The sequence below is a fragment of the Scophthalmus maximus genome, chromosome 12 (genome assembly GCF_022379125.1).
Source record: "Scophthalmus maximus strain ysfricsl-2021 chromosome 12, ASM2237912v1, whole genome shotgun sequence".
Lineage (NCBI taxonomy): Eukaryota > Metazoa > Chordata > Actinopteri > Pleuronectiformes > Scophthalmidae > Scophthalmus > Scophthalmus maximus.
Window position 1 is genome coordinate 19,748,830 of NC_061526.1, and position 13,636 is coordinate 19,762,465.

Below are 13,636 nucleotides of genomic sequence, written 5' to 3' on the forward strand. Positions count from 1 at the left end.
TTTTTGCTTCGGCTTCGGTTTGACCCACCTCCCCTCCTATTTTTCTCCCCTTCATGAATTATATGCGAGTTATCGGCAGGTTTACGTGTCTGGATCCTCTCCAGGTGCTCGTGTCCCCCCGCAGGTGTCCTTTCCATGGATGCTTCTCCAGTGTCGCTTAATTCCTTCATTCTTACAAGCCAGGGAAATTAGAACGCTTTCATAAGCAACCCTTGCTCTCTTGGCCTCTGCCTCTGCCACATTGTGATTGTTTACCCTTCTGTGGTTTAATAGCTTTCGTAAACAGCTTAATAGAATTCAGTAGGCCCTGGGACGTGTGGGTACATTATTCACTGTATTCATTGTCTTTGTCCGTCTCGGTTCACACACCGCGTGCCACAGTATAATCAAATATGATCACAACCCACCTGTAAAACCTTTGTCAGTCTCTCTCTTCCCTCGCTCCTTCTCTATTGTTTTCTTGTTTTTAAGCCTAATCGTTCCCTCACTCGGCACTGGGCTTTCACAATGTAATTATATATGATTTACCAACAGCTGTAGATAACGGAACGAGGGAGAGAAAAAAACAAAACAACCAGAGGTATAAAGAGAAGAATACTGGCGTCAGATGCAGTCAGTGGTTCGGGACCGGCTTGTTTGGGCCATTGCTGTGCAGATGTAAGTTGCGATGGCAGCTGTTACCTCCCTCCGTTTTCATGCTTTTATTTTTTCCATACGCAACATCTGTGGTTTGTGGTTTTGAGAACTCGTCTGTACTGTGATCTGTAGACTGGTACAAGCTCCTTGTTTTGTCTTGAATGGTCGGAGTCCTAATGTATCCCCGTCATCCTCCTCTGTTTGTGCGCAAGGCGCCATCCAAATGACAAAATATTGCCTTAATGTTTTTCTATCGTCACATGGTCTATATATCATCACAGGGCTGTACAGGACACAGATAATGGAAAAGCACTCACCTGCGTACAAGGGTGACGTGTTCCTAAAGAATTAATAAACCCCAAAGCCGGTACAAGTAGCCTGCGCAGCAAATCAGACTTCTACATCCCAACAGAGAGTAATGATAATACACGACCATGCATACTACATCAAACACACAACTGTGGACAAGTACATTATAAAATGCTGTATCCACTTATTGATTTGTCTGCGGCAAGGAACTTTATTGCACATTGTTAAAATCATGAATCAAAGATGGCGAAGAAACATGCAGGGGTCTTTGTTTAGTTTTTTCTCTCTACACCAGAGCCAGAATTGACATCAGTCAGTGGAAGGGCACTGATTTACAGTATTGTTAAAAGTGTGACTGGACTTGACTTGGAAGTAATCCAAGTGAGTCTACGTGTCACAGCAGATCATGAATTAGCTTGTTAAAATTGGTGATCCATAACACGACACTGTCAGTGCCCTTTGACTGCAGAACCCAACCACAGTGTAGAGCACACTTCCACACCGCAGAGTAAACGTATTTAGCACATACACAGTCGGAGGATCAGGGGACAATGAATAACCTCCGAGGTAGAGATGAGAGGTTGACTTTGAGCGGCTCCTGGGCCTCTTCAGGTGAATTACAGTGATACATGAGGAGACAGCACAGGCAGTCACAGGACCTTGTCGTGGTGAGATTTGTATTTATGACTGCACTGTAAGTGGAATTCAAAGCTAAGCAGCATGATGGCGAGGGGAGGCATTTAAGAAAACCCATCTGTTTTGACAGCAAGGAGTTGGCTGGGAAACTCCTGACAGACAGAGATGTGGCAGTCGTATCATCTCACTGCACGTGACTTGGCTTGTTGGAATTTCTTTTCCACATTTAATGTATCGCATCTACGCACCATCACTTAGTGCTGCTTTTACCATTCACATGAATAAAGCATTGTTAATTAGACTCGGCTAAGACGCTCCGTCCATTAAGGCTTCAACAGCATGAATATTTACTCTACGTAGCAGGTAGAATGTTTTTTAAAGGTCATGTGTCTTTTTGTTTTTGTTCCACAAACATAAGTCAGTGTAACTGTACACACATAAATTTACACGTTCCCTCAGAGAGGGAAGCGAGATGCACACTGACCTTTTTTAATTAGATAAATAAATCAAGGAAGTGGACGGCCGTCGCCCTGACGCCATTTCCACTGAGTCTGCGTCGAGCCACCGTGGTGAAGCCGGAGCGTAACGATGTGACCGGCACCACCTCTGTGTTTGTGTTCGAGATGCAGACGGAAAGAAGCTTTCTCCACAAAACGCCGAGGATGTGTCTGTTTTGTGTGTGTGTGTGCGTTTATGCTCCTATTGACATCGTGCTAATGAAGACGTCCTGTATCCTGATGGCTGGCAGCTGCCTCGGCACAGATAACCCCGGGAAAACAACCTCGTTATTTACATATCTGTGTATTATATTTACCAGAATAGATAATGTTAAGTGTTAACGACAACTCACAGCGGCAGTAAAGGAGTAAAGAAAGGTGTTCAGTGATTTTCCTCCAAGCTGTTTGATAGTAACATGCACAGCAAAACATTTTTTACACACACACACACACACACACACACACACACTCTCATGATATATTTGTGTTAGTGTTTCAGAGACACAACTCAGCCACTTTCAGTTTTGTAATAATGTGAGCAGTTGTGATGACACAATGAGAGAACATACTGTGCAGTCTGAGAGCACAGCGTGTTTCCTCACTGTTTGCACATGTTTATTTTTCCTTTTCAATTTCTTTTATTCCCCCGGTTCAGCTGTGGAAACCAACTTAATTAAACCTTCTTATCTTAAGATGTTTCTAAGGCATGAACTTTGGAAGATGTTCACATAGTGTGTGATGAGCGCAGCAGGAGATCGTCAGAGACGGACGCGTTCACACCAACAGGAGAATACATTTCCAGGACTTCTCTGTGGCGTCTGGGTGGAGCAGCAAATGTCCAGATCGACATTTGCGGACATCTGCGTTCTCACATACAGCCCCTCTGGAAAACTGACTTCATTATTTATTTGTAACTATTTAAAGATATTTTTTTAAATAAACGTCATCGGGATGATCCTGATCCTCTTGCCTACAAACCCCCTTCAGGCGGTCAATCAGTGAAAATTAACTTAGCCATTGACCTTCATATGGGCCACCTAACCAAACCACCTGCTTTGATTGGTTGTTCTGCATACCACACACAAACACACACACACACACTAGACAAATATACTGTATATATTGCACAAACACCAGAGATGCATACACACAGTGACGCTCACCATCAGCTGCCCATTTGCATCTGAGGGCTGTGCATTAAGTTGCCCGTTTACTGCAGGCATTGAATCCACAGAGCACCGACTCGCTTTCTGATTTTTCCAACTCCCTCTGTATCGACAGCCGCATTCTCCTGAATCCACCGTAATAGGTCTGCTGCTCATGATATAATGGTTTGATAGGCCATAAAGGCTCAACGGGGGAGCGTGCTCAATTTACTCAAAGCTGTATTTCTCCTACAGGGTCAAACCAGCGTTCGCTCCGTGGTTGTAATGGGCCGATGCTTACAAAAAACACCGATTTTTCTACTGTGTATTTTAGGTCTCAGTCGGGGTTTATGTGAGTTTAGAGAATAAAGCTTGTGGCATTGGAATAGTGCTGAAGTATTACATATTTAAATAACATTGTTTTTCCTCCCCTGATCTGAACATAAAGCTTTTTGTAAATGTTCTTTTTAAGTTTGAATGAGAAGCTTTGTATTCTACCAAAATGAATTAGTGTTTTGTTGTGCTTGTCCGTATGGATTAAGGTTTGATGTGATGCACCTTCTCAAAGGCAACTTGAACCTAAGCATTATTAAAAACTTTGCTGCATCATGCAATAAAGCACAGAATCTTTTTTTGGGGGGGGCAGAGAAGTAAGTAAGTGTGTGTGTGTGTGTGTGTGTGTGTGTGTGTGTGTGTGTGTGTGTGTGTGTGTGTGTGTGTGTGTGTGTGTGTGTGTGTGTGTGTGTGTGTGTGTGTGTGTGTGTGTGTGTGTGTGTGTGTGTGTGTGTGTGTTTGTTTGTTTGTTTTTTGCAGGTTTCTCATTTCCTCTCTGTGGCGAGTGGGAACACGTATTCTTTGGATTAGATTAAATGGTAGAATAGTGACAAAGTGAGAGGAAAACACTCGTAAAGATGTAACTGTAAATGTTGTCATTTCAGGAGGCCAGTTGGAAAGTCTGATGGAGACTATGAGAGCAGAGATCGCCGCCCAGCCTCCAGTGGAAGGATCGTACGCCGCACGCCGAGGGGATTACTGCATAGCCAAGTTCGCTGATGGTGAATGGTGAGCAAACGTTTTAATACTTAAGTAATGACCGATCCACCTTAGATACCGTTTCTTCATCTGTGTAGATGTTAAAACTCATTTACAGTCACCAACTGTGCCACAATCCCAGGATGAATTAGTTTATGCCAATTCCGAGCAGATATCCTGAGATCAAGTATCAGAATACTGGACAGAAAAAGTCGATCTGAGCATCCTGACCTGCAAAACTACTGGACTCTACAGCGACTTAAGATGTTGTGTACAGTTTGGTCAGCTACATGCTGCTGGCCTCTCTCCGTCTTTCATGGCTACCCGACATTTCTTTTTTACCTTGTTTCTATTTAAGCTTGTGATGCGTTAACTGCAGACACCCACAGGGTGTAATTAGCTCACTGCCACTGCTATGGCCCTGTAGAATCAGCAGTCCCTTGACAGTAGCACGCACACACATGCACACACACACACACACACACACACACACACACCGCTTCATCTTGTCTCCGCACCGGATGCTGGAAGTTTACAGATGGTCATGGGGACAGATAGAAGTCACAGTGATCGAGGGAGGGGAGGAGTGTGTCTGTGTCAGGAAGGTGACGGCAAAAAAAGATCACAAAACTGAAGAAGAAGAAAAAAGATTCCCTGAAGCAGGTGTTCACCTTTCTTCCCTCCATCCTCCTCCCCCTCTCTTGCCCCAGCCTCCAAAATAAGTTGCTATAAAAACTCTCTTTGTGTGTAAAGACAAGTTTTGTCTAGTTTCTTTCGGAAAGAAAACAACAATCCATGTCTGAAATTTCTGTCCCTTTATTTCCCCCTCTTTCCTAAACGCTCCGTACTTTTCGGCGAGCTAATTATGTTCATGTTTGCATTGTTCTGTGTCCATATCTTTGTGTTTTGTGACGCATGTGGAATGTCGTCTTGTTTCATTAGGGGGCTAATTAGAAATCCGTTGCCTTTTAAGGCCTTTTACAAAAGCGCAGCAGAGCCAGAGTGAATAGAACGAAGAAGGGGAATAAAAACCCTGTCACTCACACCGTCTCTGCCTCTTCCTCTCTGCACTTGTGGCTGTTCCTCCTGTTAATTGTTTGTAACTTTGTTCTCTTGTTTGTCTTTGCCTAATTATTTGTCCTCCTCCTGCCGCCGTTGGTCTGCAGCCAGTCTGTCTTTGTCACTCACTTGATCGTCGCAGTCCAGACTCCGACAAGTGATGGTCAGATAAAGAGACATTTCCTTAATTGAATTGAGAAAGATCTTTTCTTCTGTATGAATTCATTTGAGGGATTCAGCTCTAATGGCGTGTTCACACCAAACGTAGAGCGAATGTTTGCATTGTGCTACTCGCGCAAGTTCCGACGCAGGATCACTTGTGTTACTCACGCAAATATTCGTCTGTTCTTCTGTCCACTTTTCTCCACACACGTAAACGTGAACCGGACAGGAATGCCTGTATGAAAGCCAAACAAAGTGGTCGTGCTAACTGGGGCTAAAGCTAGTGTCCAACTTACTTGGAGTTCAACTAATTCAACCGGAGCGAGTGAAGCAAATTTCACATTATTCTCGTCTACTTGCATCTTTGCATTGACTTTGTATTAAATCTCATCGCACTAAATATTAGCATTGCGTTTGGAGTGAACGCACCATTTCTCAGACACTTAATGATGCTTCGCCTAAAATGTGTCTTCCTTTGAAATATCAACTTCATTTCTATTCTATTTCCCCAGATGAGCTTTAAAAGAAAAATCAAACCTCTCAAAGTGAAACTGTTGGCCTTTTCTGTGATTAGCACTAATGCACTCAAGTTCTTTTCCACAAGACAAAAATAGGTTTAAATTTCTTGCCCTTTATTGCAAAGAGGCCTCTGTGCAATTTTCACAGCGCTGCCACGTCCTGATAGATGCTCCCCCCTCTGTCCACCCTCTGTCCCCCGGCCGGCTCATCCTCGCCTGCTCCTCTCCTCCGATCACAACAGACAGATCCTCCAACACCTTCTCCCCAGGGAAATAAGCACGGAATCATTTACTCATCTCCTTTTCCTCTTGTGCCCTCTGTCTTCATCTCTCTCTCTCTCTCTCTCTCTTTCAATTATTCTTCCGCTGCTGCAGGTACAGAGCCAGAGTGGAGAAAGTTGAGTCACCGGCAAAGGTGCACGTCTTCTACATCGACTACGGCAACGTGAGTAACTTTGTGGCCAAACATTTTGACGGTGTGTGACAAAGGGAAAGTGTGTGTGACAAAGTGAAAGTAGCCTCGTTTGACGAAAAAAAGAATACACTCGACCGTAAGAAAAGTCTTGTTTTGGCCAAACCAACAGCCAGAGGCAATCTAATATCTGAGAGGGGATTTCTCTTCTGTGTCTTACATCTGTTCACACACCAGTTGTTTGCCCATGTTCAAAGCAGCCTCACAGCCTTAGTCTCCTTTCAGCTGTAGTCTTTAGGACAAATACGACACAGGCCTGTTTGTTTTCCCTTATTGTCTGCGACTGCAGCGAACAGTGCAACTGAGTGTATCATTTTTATTTCTTTTTACATCATTGACAAAAGCAGAACTCCCCTTCTATCTTGGTCTTTCTTTTTTACTCCGTGATGACGAAGGCACTCTCAGTCCCTGTGAGTGCGTTATTGTCTGTGGGTTGTTTTTTTCTACCCACGTGTGTACACATGCTTGCATCACCAAGTGGCTCATGCAGCCAGCCCCTGGCCTGCGGGAGATTTCCCATGATGCAGTGGAGCGGCACAGTGTGTGACTGACCTCAGAGTGGGGGACAGCTCGAGGTTTGGCTGGCAGACGCGATGCGTCCTGGCATGTTGCTGAAAGTGTGATTCTCCGAGGCCGACCTGGCGCGCACACACAAACACACACACACACAAAGAAAAGAAACCCCTGATATGTACGTCGTTGTACGCAGGTTTGTGTCTTTTTTGGATTGAGTCATTCTGGCCTAGATTTCACGCTGCGGTGTCATGAGCCATTAGTCACAGGTACCTGAATTATTGTATGATCATTAGCAAACACACCAGAGCACTTTTGTCTTTCATGTTTAAAGGCCACATTTACAGTGCTGTCAAACTCTAATATGGCGTCGATAAATCTTAACCTTCTAATCCATTAATGTTGTAGGGTATTCTCTGTCTAGACTGTACAGTCCAATGAACACATTAACCTAAGATATGGGGGTCATTAAATTAACTCCCCACTTCTAACGGCTATATTTGTCTGACTTTCCACCGGTGTGTTCTCCCCGCGGTGATCAGGGATTGACCATTACTCACACCGGCTCGTACCTGTCGGGACAGATTAACTTTTATCGCGTCAATACGTATGTGTCACATATTGAAATGTACATTTTGTTTAAATTGGGGAACCGAGGCCAACTCGAGAGCTGGACTTGCAATCAGGGTTATCTAGAACACTAGATATTATATTCTTAACTTAACTTAACAAATTGCATCCAAACTCCTTAATTCAAAATTGACATTCCAATTCATTTATATTCAAATCATAAAACTGAAATAGTCAGTGTGTTGTAGATATACTGTAGTCCAACACAACAGTTGTTTGCACGAGTGCCCCCACCGCCACAAATTGATCTAATTCTGTGGGGAACTTTCTCCCGGGTGCTTTTTTCTTTGGAAAGTATTAATTCATAAAAGCCCTTCAATCATTACTGTATTCAAAGACAAAATAGCGACTCTGGCAAGTAGGTTTTTTTTCTTTTCTTTTTTCTAACATCACGAGTGGTGACGATCAACGTCTATTGTCATCCTCACTCATTCTTCACCCTGAGCTCGTAGCCGAGCTGCGGAGCAGATGGCTCAGTGAGAGGGTCTCAGCACTGCTGTAGAAACAGCTGTGGAATGAGTGGTAAGGTGACATATACAAGCATGTAGCCCTTAAGCTACAACCGCAAAATGGCATCTGTCTTTCTTTCACGTCGTAAAAGAAACGTGTGGATTGCGTAACTGATTCGGATTTAAGGAGATGTAGAAACAGCCCGAGTGTCTGTCGAGTTTTGTTTGAAAGGGTTCTTCACTTAACAGAAGGGGTTTGGTTTAAGAGAGGCGCTCTGTCAAAGTCAAAAATTCAGAAAGGAAATTTCCATCACAAGCTTCCAAAGACCATGTTTGATTTTTCTGTTTTATGCATCTGTAGCTTTATTGAAGAAGCCCAAGCTTTCTCCCTTCATCTCCCACAACTTATTTTGGCGCGGTTGTAGCAGGAGATGGATGTCTGTCATGTTTGCTTAGACACAGTCTTCATCTCAAACAAACACTCCAATTACTGTTGAGCTTCACTTCACGGTCTCAAAACCTCCGCCTCCAAAATCAGATCATTCCCAAGGAGTAAACTATGAGCACAGACTTTACCAGCCATTGTATTTGCACACAGTATTACAGCCTGAGCACAAATGCGACAGTGTGTCTGTGTGATTGCAAACATCAACATCATGCGGCCGTGAAAGCTGCTCTATGTTGGGTCTGAATTCTCTCCTTCCTCCCGCAGAGAGAAGTTGTGTCGTCCACTCGTCTGGCTGCCATACCCCCTGCCTTCAGCACCCGGACCCTGCCGGCACAGGCCACCGAGTACGCCTTCGCCTACATCCAGGTCCCACAGGACGTAAGTGCAGTGGAGATATATGTGTCGCGGCTGAAAGCTTGAAAACTAACTCCAAAGATATCAACTCTCTCGTCTCTTTCTCTGCCAGCGTTTGGAAGTTGACTTTCCTGGCAAGACATGAAAACTGTTTGGAGTTTCACTTATCGCACGTGGTGATAAGTCTGTAACTGACAGATAGGGTCGAGTTTTCACTGAGCTCATACATAAATCATGACAGAGCACTGACAAACACCAAGCCATTGATTGAGAATAACAGCGACTCACACTACATAACTATGTTGATACTATATTTCTACACTCCCATACCGTCTTTATATAAACACAAACTGTCCAGTTGCTTACTGTGTTTGTGCTCGAATGTCCATCTGCTCGCCAGGAAACAGGAATTGTTCTTGTTCTGCAGCCTTAATCTTCTTGTTTACATCAGTGTGTGTTTACTTGACCCCCGGTGTGTGTTTGTCTCTGCGTGAGCAACTGACTGTGTTCTGAGTGTGTCAGCGGGTCAAGTCATTGGAAGCATCCTGAGCCGGCAGTTTCCAGAATACAGTCGGTGCAGACACACAAGCGTGTTTTCTCTTTGTTTTTGTGTCTCCTCGACGCAGCGAGAAGCTCTGACTTTAAGGGGATATGTGGCAGATTGAAGGGCGTTTGTAATTTTCACATATTATTAGAATAAATTATCTACAATTAATAGCATATTTTATTTTTAGATAAACATTTTTTGGATCGTAAATCAACACTCGGTTTGCCAGTTTATTAGGTACACCTCGCTAAAAACGTGGCTCCTGAAATTTATGTAATCATCCCTTTGCTTCTCATAGACTATTTTTTATGTCCTGCAAAGTGTATTGCGTTACTATGACAACAAGCAACTGTAAATTAGCTGTTGCATTGCTTAATTGTGCTTAAGAGTTTTTAATAGGTTGATGTTGATTTTAGTTGTTTATCTCTTCAAATTATTATAAAGATTTGAACAAATATTTCATCCCCTTACCAAAAATATGGTTATTAAAAAACCAAGAATAAAAAAACAAAAACATGCTCATAATCTTTTGACAGCCCATCCTCGAGGTACCCGTGAGGTGTTGCGACACCCACTTTGGGAATCACTGGTTTAGTCGTCGCTGAAGTGTTGGATCGTATTCAAAAATAATTATTTCATGTGGTGATGGAGCAGTAATGACCTGTGTTTCCTCTTGGATTTTTTATTGCCAGTGTTTATTAACTTGAAACCTGGACTATTTTCCCATCAGAATCTGGACCCACTGGCTTCTTACTGTACATGTGTACCAAAGCTCCGTTCAGTGTGTGTGTGTGTGTGTGTGTGTGTGTGTGTGTGTGTGTGTGTGTGTGTGTGTGTGTGTGTGTGTGTGTGTGTGTGTGTGTGTGTGTGTGTGTGTGTGTGTGTGTGTGTGTGTGTGTGTGTGTGTGTGTGTGTGTGTGTGTGTGTGTGTGTGTGTGTGTGTGTGTGTCAGTCAACTGTCTCATGAGTCAGTGTCTCCAAAAAGAAGTGACCCATCTGTTGGGCCAACCCGAGGGACCACAGGCATCACCTACACTTTACAGCCCACACACACACACACACACACACCCTGTCACTCTGCATCTATCTAACCCTTTTGCTGTTCCTTGTATTTCCTCTTGGTTTTCCTTTCATGTGTTTGTCTGAAGCGTTTAACTGTGTGTCACTCACACTGACTGTGCCTTTGCTGCTGCACATATAGGAGAGCAGGTTGTTGCTTTCGTCGCTCAACCTGACAACTTTTGCCCGGCACAAAATGTCTGTCTTTGCAAGTTATACAGCTTCATAGTTGAGTCTTCAAATATTTCTTTTCTCAACACGATTCTGCCAGTTGGTCGAGATTATCCCACTGCTTTTCAAGTTGTTCCATAAATTGAAAATAGCTCCTTTTTTTTTTATAAAGGCAAGATCGCAGTGTGCTTCCACTGTTCTGCTATTTTGCAGCAAAAACAAAACTTAAATGTGAACTACAGAGCACATTTTACTTCCGCGTCATCTCCCCGTAGTAACAAATGCTTCCACATTTCCAACACGATTAAATCCAGTTTTATTGAAGATGTTGTGAACATTTGTGAAGCTGCCTGCACTCTGGATGCTCAGCTAATTCTTGAATCTGCCTCGTCAGCTGATTAAAGAAAGTAGCTAATGTTAAGAGAGCACTTGTAAAAAATAAGAAAAAAAAAAATAAAATATATATATATATATATATATGAAGAACAGAATAAATTCTAAAACGTGCCAAATAAGAAGAGAAGTCCAACCACACAATAGCCACTCCCTAATGGCACGGGTCTGTTGACCAATGGTCAAATTACTACTACCATACTACATCTACCTTTTTACATAGAAACTGAAAAAAAAAAAATATATATTATCAATCTAATTTAACTTTTTATGTATGTAGTCATTAGCGTGACCTTTCTTCAAGGGCTGCATATTGATTCTCTGTAGTTTTTCTATACCAGCTGAAACGTGTCTCTTTTTCTTGAGTATCAAAAGTCGACAAGGCAAAGTGAAAGACTGGGAGCAGTTAAAGTAAAGACAAAAATGTTTTAAAAAACTAGAACTCTACCACCAATAAGTAAAGTTGAAATATTCCATTCTGTTGTTAAAGCGTCAAAGTGTTTCAACCGGGTCTGTTCTGCACATGAGGTCGACGAGACAGGGTCACAGGAAGGCTCTCATTAATTTTGTATCACCCCCCTCACCAGTGTTGACGCATCCTTGTTCTGTAATACTCTCTCCATGTGTTTCTCTCTCTCTGTCTCCCTCCCTCTCTCTCTCTGTCACACCAACTCTTCCTCTGCCACGCTCTCTCTCACACTTTCTCTCGCCCTGAGCTCCCCTGCAGCGCCTGTGACAAGCTGACCAGGGGGAGTGCAGGGACAAAAAAAAGACCCTTCGTTTTTGTGCCTTGAACAAGCTTCCCTGCCCACGCACGCACGCACACACACACACACACACACACACACACACACACACACACACACACACACACACACACACACACACACACCAGAAATGCACATAACCAAGGGCGGTTAGCTCGAAGGGGGTTGCCATGGAGACAAGACCAGGGCAAGAAAGAAAGGAAGCAAAGAGATGGATGGTGTAGGGGAGGGATGGATGATGGCCAGGGACCGATTTTTGTTTGCAAGTGTCTTCCTGCCTTTGAAGATGCAGCTCCCCTTTGTTTTCAGTTTTTCGCCCTGACTGCTGCTGCTGCAGTTCGGGGATGTGAAGTCAGCATGCATCGCAGTCGTTCCACCTCCCTCCCGCTCCAGCATGCGTTCAAATCAAACGCTGGCCTTTTACACTCAACAAGGTTAGGAATGAGGTAACTAAGTGAAGGGTGAGGAGACGAGACGTAAAGGACGTGATGAGGAGGTGTAGGGCAGGTTAGAGTCAGGCCGTTAGAAACTTCAGCCAAACTCAAATCAGTTCAAGTTGAACTGGCTGAGGAGGTAATGACTGCTCTACATGACCAACAGAACTGTGTGTGCGTGATAATGAAATGGTTACTGATTGGTGACCGATTTATGAAATGATTGCGTCCGTACCCTGCCTTTTTTTTTTCTCCCTCCGAACAGTTTTGGGCTCATGCATTTGCAGAGTGTTTACATCAACCTCTGCATTGCGTGTGTGTGTGTGTTTCTGCGTTTAGAAGTCATCAGTGATAACACACTAATTATCCCTATCACTTTTTTCCCCCTCACACTCTCTCCTTCCATCCCATTATCTCCTCAACCTTCTATTTCCTTCTTTGATCACACCATCTATCAAAGCCCCGTTTCCTCTCCTTCTCCCTCTCCCTCCTCCTCTTCCTTCCTAATCCCGTCCCTTATCAACCTCTCTCCCTCTCTCTTTTCTCTGTCTCTCTTCCAGGATGACGCCCGCGCAGACGTGGTGGACTGCGTGGTGCGGGACATCCAGAACAGCCAGTGCCTGTTGAACGTGGAGTACTCGGGCGCCACCTGCCCACTCGTCACGATACAGTTCGGGGACACCAAGGACGACGTCGGCCTCGGCCTGGTCAAAGAGGGCCTGGTCATGGTGGACATCCGCAAGGAGAAGTACCTGCAGAAGATGGTGAGTGAAAAAAACACTGTTTTTGTTTTCAAGTGACACTTCCTGGTCTCACTGAGGGAATGGACTGGACAGTCATGGCTAATGACATCACAAAACCTGTGGTGGAATGTAGGTTCCACTTCCTGTTTGGTGTAAATCCACGAACAGGGCAGACTGAGAGTTACCTCTTATTATTTTTTGAAAGGGTCATTTGGACAGTCGAGGTGTCGGTTTGGGTAAATTCCAGATTAGATTTCTGACTGCGGTCTTTTAAAATATTACTAACTCTTCACTTCCTCTTTCTCGCTTGTTATTCAGAGGCTCACGGTGCCGTGGACACACACAGTGTGGATCAGTATTTGTGCTGCTGCTGGTCAGAATAGGCAGCAGTGTGAAATCAGTGGATCAAATGGTAGACGGCGCTATGTAGCATTGAGCACGCAGTAAGTGTGTGTAGCAGTCTTATTGTCAAATAGGCCTCACCTTGTTTATTATTTGATGTAACAGTGTCCATTTCCCGCCTGTGGATTTTTCTAACGGTCCGATAATTGCCTCCATGCTAGCACGTACCGACCCACTCGTTTCCATCTGTGTTTGTCAGGTATGAATTTAGTTTCTATTGATAAGTGGAAACTTCTGTTACGCTGAAGTTGTTGTCATGT

At 43.9% G+C, this 13,636-nt stretch overlaps 1 protein-coding gene across 1 annotated transcript in view; it reads left to right on the plus strand.

The window, feature by feature from the left end:
• snd1 (staphylococcal nuclease and tudor domain containing 1) overlaps positions 1 to 13,636 on the plus strand; it is a 157,028-nt gene that overhangs the window by 129,292 nt on the left and 14,100 nt on the right. Inside the window, exons 19-22 of the mRNA XM_035648341.1 lie at positions 4,162 to 4,285; positions 6,370 to 6,439; positions 8,771 to 8,884; positions 12,792 to 12,995. Of these exons, the coding sequence (XP_035504234.1) occupies positions 4,162 to 4,285; positions 6,370 to 6,439; positions 8,771 to 8,884; positions 12,792 to 12,995 (512 nt within the window). The remainder of the gene's footprint in view (positions 1 to 4,161; positions 4,286 to 6,369; positions 6,440 to 8,770; positions 8,885 to 12,791; positions 12,996 to 13,636) is intronic.